This window comes from Dipodomys ordii, unplaced genomic scaffold (assembly GCF_000151885.1).
Source record: "Dipodomys ordii isolate 6190 unplaced genomic scaffold, Dord_2.0 Scaffold20, whole genome shotgun sequence".
In the NCBI taxonomy this organism is placed as follows: Eukaryota; Metazoa; Chordata; class Mammalia; order Rodentia; family Heteromyidae; genus Dipodomys; species Dipodomys ordii.
Genome location: NW_012267236.1, coordinates 20,909,812 through 20,916,197, shown reverse-complemented (window position 1 = coordinate 20,916,197; position 6,386 = coordinate 20,909,812). Strand labels below are relative to the sequence as shown.

The following is a 6,386-nucleotide window of genomic DNA, read 5'->3' as shown; positions in this document are numbered from 1 at the left end:
GGCAGCTGGACCCCCGGCCATCGGGGGAGCCCGGGCCGGGCCGTGCGGGGCTGGGGATCTCAGCGTGGACTGGGGCCGGGAGGCAGAGAGAGGGAAAAGTTAAAAGTTACCCGGGGTGGAGGTGGGGGGGGGGTCTCTTGCTGTTCTGAGGTTATTGACCTTTCCTCCCTCCCCCAGATGTGGGGAGCACTGCGGGGGGGGGGTCAGCGGACCCGGGGAAGAGCGCGGGAAAGGCGGGTGTACCCTCCCCTGAAGGAACAGAACAGACCCACGTTTCCAGGCCCAGCATGGCACCGAAACTGCGGCCAGCCCTGGAATCACCCAGCCGGAGACGCGGTTCCTCCCCCAGGGCAGATTTCCTGGCCCGCTCCCCTCCCTACTTTCTGGTCATTTTTAGGTTTTTTGTTTAAAGAAGAGATCTTCTAAGATCTATTGGTGGGGGGGGCGGGCGGGCAGGGAGCGCATCAGTACTGGGACTTGAACTCAGGGCCTAGGGGCTGACTCTTAGCATTTTTCATTCAAGATTAGTGCTGTTACTTGAGCCACACCCCCACTTGCAGCTTTTTGGTAGATAATTGGAGATAACAGTCTCATGGACTTTTTTTTTTTTTTTTGGTCGGTTGTGGGGCTTGAACTCTGGGCCTGGGCGCTGTCTCTCAGCTCTTCAGCTCAAGGTGAGCACTCTACCACTTGAGCCACAGCACCACTTCGGTTTTCTAGTGGTTTATTGGAGATAAGAGTCTCACAGACTTTCCTGCCCTGGCTGGCTTTGAACCAGGATCCTCAGAGCTCAGTCTCCGGAGTAGCTAGGATTACAGGCATGAGCCACTGGTGCCTGGCTAATGCAAGTCCACATTTTATGGTGATCCACAAAAAGTGTGGGATTCCGACAAGGTGAATGTAAAGAAGCAGCCCCTCCTCCAAGCAGAGCCACCCCAAGGGCTGGAGGGTCCCCTCCCCCCACCACCAGGGGGCTCCTCCCAAGGAGATCAGCAGATGATAATGATATTTGGAGTGCTAGAATCTGAAGGAAACTGGAAAGTCAGAGACCAGGAATGAGAAGCAGGAAAAGTGACAGATCCTGGAGCGGATTAGTTGTGAAGGCCAGAAACCATCTGACACATCTCTCCTCCCGTTTCTGTTTGTGTACAGTTTGCCTTGGTGGTGGCCTGGTGAGTGGGTACCAGAAAGACAAGAAACATGTCGGAGTTCTGGTTAATTTCAGCCCCAGGTGATAAGGAAAATTTACAAGCTCTGGAGAGGATGAATACTGTCACTTCCAAATCCAACCTGTCCTACAACACAAAGTTTGCTATTCCTGACTTCAAGGTAAGATTCTTGGAGAAAAGGACAAAGATGTAGGCTGTTTGGGGGGAGGGATTGAGGGAGGACAGAGATTGCTGCCCCAGGAAATGGCCTCTGGGAAATCAGAGAAAACAATAATAGTGCAAAGGCCGGAATGCTAAGTACCAGCCTGAGCGGGAAGGAATATGGACACAGAGGTGATGGGCTGTCACTACAATGGGATGTCACCATTTAGTCCCCATTGCGGCACATAGGCACTTAAAGCCATAGGAAAGGAGTGGACTGCAGGCCAAAAAAGTGGAAGGCACTATGCAAATTTAGGCCCTTGTGTTCTAGCCGCTCTGTCTGCAACATCTTAGATGACCAATCACATACTATTTGTTGGTTGGTTGGTTGGTTTATACTGATACCGGGGCTTGAACTCACTGCCTGGACACTGTCCCTTAGCTTTTTTGCTTAAGGTTAGTACTCTATCACTTGAACCACAGCTCCACATTGGTGGCTTTGATGGTTAATTGGAGATAAGAGTCTCAAGGACTTTCCTACCCTGGCTGGCTTTGAACTAGAATCCTCAGATCTCAGCCTGTAGAGTACCTAGGATTATAGGCATGGGCCACTGGTGCCCAGCTAGCCTTGTACTTTTGATGTGCAGGCGTGGAGGCCATTAACCTTGATTGTCCTCTGGACCTGGGGCCGGCTGGGACTTTGAGGATTGTCCCGATGTTGTTGGAGAGGCGTGGGGTAGGTCCACGTGGTAGAGTGGCAGAATGTTTGGGAAGCACAGGAGCTGCTTAGGATTCCTGTAATGAATGGAAAAACTAAGATGAAGTAACAGTGAAGAAGAGCAAGTTATGTATACTTTTCTTAAAAAGGCACTAGTCATTCATGCCTGTAATCCTGCCTATGCAGGAAGCTGAGATCTGAGGATTGAAGTTTGAAGTCATACTGGGCATGAAGGTCTGTGAAACTCTTTATCTCCAATTAACCAGCAAAAGGCTGGAAGTGGAGCTGTGGCTCAAGTGGTAGAACACTAGCCTTGAGCAATAAAGCTCAGGAAAACATGTAGGCCTTGAGTTCAAACCCCAGTATTGGCATACATAGAGAGAGGAGGGGGGGAGAGGGAGGAAGGGAGAAAGAAAGAAAGAAAAATAGAAAGAAAAGAGAGAAAGAGATAAAGGAAAGAGAAAGAAGGAAGAAAAGAAGAAAGGAAGGGACAGAAAGGATGAAGGAAGGAATGTTTCTAGATCATACCAGAATAACACTGTTGGGCGCTGGCCAGGTGGCCCCAGCTACCCAGAGTCTACTCTTCTGGAGAATTGTTATAAGATCCTTTTTTTTTTTTTTTGGCCAGTCCTGGGGCTTAAACTCAGGACCTGGGCACTGTTCCTGAGTTTCTTTTGCTCAACGTTAGCTCTACTACTTGAGCCACAGTGCCACTTCTGGCTTTTTCTGTGTGTGTGGTACTCAGGCATTGAACCCAGGGCTTCATGCATGGGAGGCAAGCACTCTACCACTGAGCCACCTTCCCAGCCCATAAGATCCTCTTTCAAGCCTCAGTTTGCCCTCTGCCCCCAAACTGCAGTTGGCCCTGTAGTTGTTGGTGACATTTCTCCCTGTGTGAGCTCTGAAATACATGGTCTGAAGTCTTTTCGACAACCTCTGGCTGGGTCTGGTGCGGCTGGGGCTGTGTGGTCACGAGGCCTGCAGGGCTGGCAAGTGGCAGCAGCAGGTTCCAAACTCGTGTCTTGCCACCTTTGAAGCCTGTCACTGTTTGTGCAGAGGCAGACACTGTGAGGTTCGCGAGGCCAGCCTCCACGCGTAACCTGGGAGCCAGGCACGCCAGAGGGCGCAGAGGTCAGAGGAGACAGCACAGCACCAAAAGTTCCTTGAAGCAACTTCACACTGATTGCTTTTTTTAGGGCAGGGTAGGGATTTTTCTTACATGCTAAGCACAAGCTCTACCACTGATCTATACTCCCATTTCCCACTTTTTTTTGGGGGGGGGGGTGTAATGCTGGAGTTTGAACTCAGGGCCTTGTGTTTGCTAGGCAGGCACGAGGCTACTATGTAACCCATGCCCCTTTCCTTCCTTCCTTCCTTCCTTCCTGGGCATTGTCCCTGAACTCTTCAGCTCAAGGCTAGCACTCTACCACTTGAGTCACAGTGCCACTTCTAGTTTTCTGGTGATTAATTGGAGATAAGAGCCTCAAGGACTCTCCTGCCCAGGCTGGCTTTGAACCATGATCCTCAGATCTCAGCCTCCTGAGTAGCTAGGATTACAGGCCACTGGCACCCGTCTTACTTCATTTTTAATGTCCAGTTGCTGGTGCCACATGATGGCAAATTTTTTCTTTCTGCTTCTCCTGTGCAAAGACCTTTCAGTATAATTTTGGACATTACAATCACTCTTGCACAAAGAAACAGACCATAAATAATCCCCAAAGGCAAAGGCTCTTTACTCATGAAGGAGGAAGAGAGCTACAAGGTCAGTGTCAATAGCAGCCAAAGAGAACAGAGGGAGGGATGGCTGGACAGTCTTGGAGAAGTAAGGCTTTTAGAAATGATAACTTGTTAAACTTGCTTTCTGGTATATCCCTTTGGCTATAGGAAAATGAGCGGAGGTCAGACCGTGACATAGTAGTCCTTCCTGTGGAAGAGATGTGATTGTTTATCCACATGGCTCTACCTCCCCAAATAAGTAAGACATAAGATAAAAAGTCCATGCTGGGAGTCCTTGAGACTCTTATCTCCAGTGAACTACCAAAAAAGCTGGGGTGGGCGCTGGTGGCTCACACCTGTAATCCTAACTACTCAGGAGGCTGAGATCTGAGGATCATGGTTCAAAGCCAGCCTGGGCAGGAAAGTCCATGAGACTCTTATCTCTATTAAACCACTCAGAAAACTGGAAGTGGTGCTGTGGCTCAAGGGGTAGAGCACTAGCCTGGAGCTGAAGAGCTCAGGGACAGTGCCCAGGCCCAGAGTTCAAGCCACTCTCCCCCTCCCCACCCCCGACTAACAAAAACAAAAACTGGAAGTGGAGCTGTGTCTCTAGTGGTAGAGTACTAGTCTTGAGCACAAGAAGCTCAGGAACAGTGCCTAGGTTCTGAGTTCAAGCTCCAGGAACAAGAAAAAGAAAAGCCCAAAAAACTCCTCAAGAGTTTTTTCTAGTTTGGTTATTGATGGCCAAATCAACCAACCCAACCCTGCCCTGTCATTGAAATGACGCCGCCTCTCCTGGGCAGGACACAGGCTCACCTCTAACTTCTGTGCCGTCTTTCCAGGTGGGGACCTTGGATTCTCTTATTGGTCTCTCAGATGAGTTGGGGAAACTTGATACCTTCACTGAAAGGTAAACTATTTTTTTTATTTACTCCATACAACTGCGAATTTGGAGATGTTGTCAGGGAACACAGTGTTCTTGCTTTGACTTTAAACAAAATATAGACTTGTCTAACCTGGTCCCAGAAGCCTACAGGAAGACGAGGGCTTTCCTGGGAGCAGGAGGCCAATGAGAGTGTGACGGGCACTCCATTTTGTTTGCTGAAGGCAGTATTTTTAAGGCGCTGCCTTCAAAAGGATGGTCATGAATAGATGCTACATGTAGAAAGGTAATTGAGGGGCTGGGAAGGTGGCTTAGTGGCAGAGTGCTTGCCTAGCATGCATGATGCCCTGGGTTCAATTCCTCAGTACCATATAAACAGAAAAAGCCAGAAGTGGCGCTGTGGCTCACATGGTAGAGTACTAGCCTTGGGCAAGAAGAAGCTCAGGGATGGTCTCTAGACCCTGAGTTCAATCCCCAGGACTGGCAAGCAAGTAAGCAAGCAAGCAAGAGGCTGGTGGACATGCCTGTAATCCTAGATACTGTAGAGGCTGAAATCTGAGGATCAAAGTTCAAAGCCAGCCTGAGCAGGAAGGTCCCCTTGAGATTCTTATCTCCAAATAACTACCAGGCTCAAGTGGTAGAGCACTTGTCTGGAGCTGAAGAGCTCAAGGACAGTACCTAGGCACTGTTCAAGCCCCATGACTGACCAAAAAAAGAGAAAGAAAGAAAAAGAAAAGTAATTGATATGGTTCCTTTCAAGGCTTTAGGTTTGGGTTTTTTGTTTGTTTGTTTTTGCAATGTACTCATATAGGAAAGAATTCAAAGTACACAAGGAAGGATGTAGAGTGAAATTTAAGTTTTCCTCTCATCTGTTTTCTGCTTTCATGTCTCCTCATTCTCTGGTTTCCTCTCTTTTGAGCCAATATGACTGTAACTTTCTTGGCCAGCCTTCCAGAAAACTGAATAAATATGTGAGTATATATGTAGCCGTGTCAGGTGTGGTGGTGCATGCCTGTAGTCTTGGCACTGAGGAGGCTGAATAGATGTACTTTTATTTATTTGATGTCTCTGTTGTTGGATGTTTAAGTTGTCAAGTCTTCTGCTTTTGCAAATGGTGTTCCACTAAAAGTGGAACAATTGTAAGTGGAAATTCTTAGTCATAGTCTGTGGGTACAATTTCACAGATACCAACAAGAAAAAAGAAAAGAAAAAGGGCTTGGGGGTCTTGCTCTAATGTGAAGACACAGTGTAGAGCTTTGCCTTCAGGAATGAATGAAGCAGAGCAAAAGAATAAGTCCCATTCCAGCCCCAGGGTGGATCCTGGGAAAGTTGCCATCCAGAGCGAAGTGGCTGGTGCCCAGGTGTTGACTCCTGCTGAGGCTGCTGGCACCCTAGGAAGGTCCCACAGGCCTCGTGTAACTCAGGTCTAGCTGAGAAGACAGATATTGAGCAGAGAGTGAAATCAGGTGATCTGAAGCCTGATCAAAGAGACTGACGGATGCTGACATGACCCAGGCTCACGGGGCAGCCCAACCTTAGGCTGATGATCACCTTCACCTTGCATTTTTTTCTCATCTTCTTGGGAACCCTGACAACCCACGGCCTGAGGCTGCTCAGCCAGGTGCAGAAATATTGGTGTGAGAAATGTGAATTAGGGGCTGGGAAGGTAGCTCAGTGGTAGAGCGCTTGCCTTGCATGCCTGAGGCCCTGGGTTCGATTCCTCAGCACCACATAAGCAAAAAGAAAAAAGCCAGAAGTG

General features: G+C 48.7%; 1 protein-coding gene across 1 annotated transcript in view; it reads left to right on the top strand.

Moving 5' to 3' along the window:
- Positions 1 to 1,157: 1,157 nt before the first annotated feature.
- The window catches only part of Atp6v1c2 (ATPase, H+ transporting, lysosomal 42kDa, V1 subunit C2), a 47,471-nt gene continuing 42,242 nt past the window's right edge, over positions 1,158 to 6,386 (top strand). The window contains exons 1-2 of the mRNA XM_013013674.1: positions 1,158 to 1,329; positions 4,587 to 4,654. Coding sequence (XP_012869128.1) covers positions 1,201 to 1,329; positions 4,587 to 4,654 — 197 coding nt within the window. The 5' untranslated portion in view covers positions 1,158 to 1,200. The remainder of the gene's footprint in view (positions 1,330 to 4,586; positions 4,655 to 6,386) is intronic.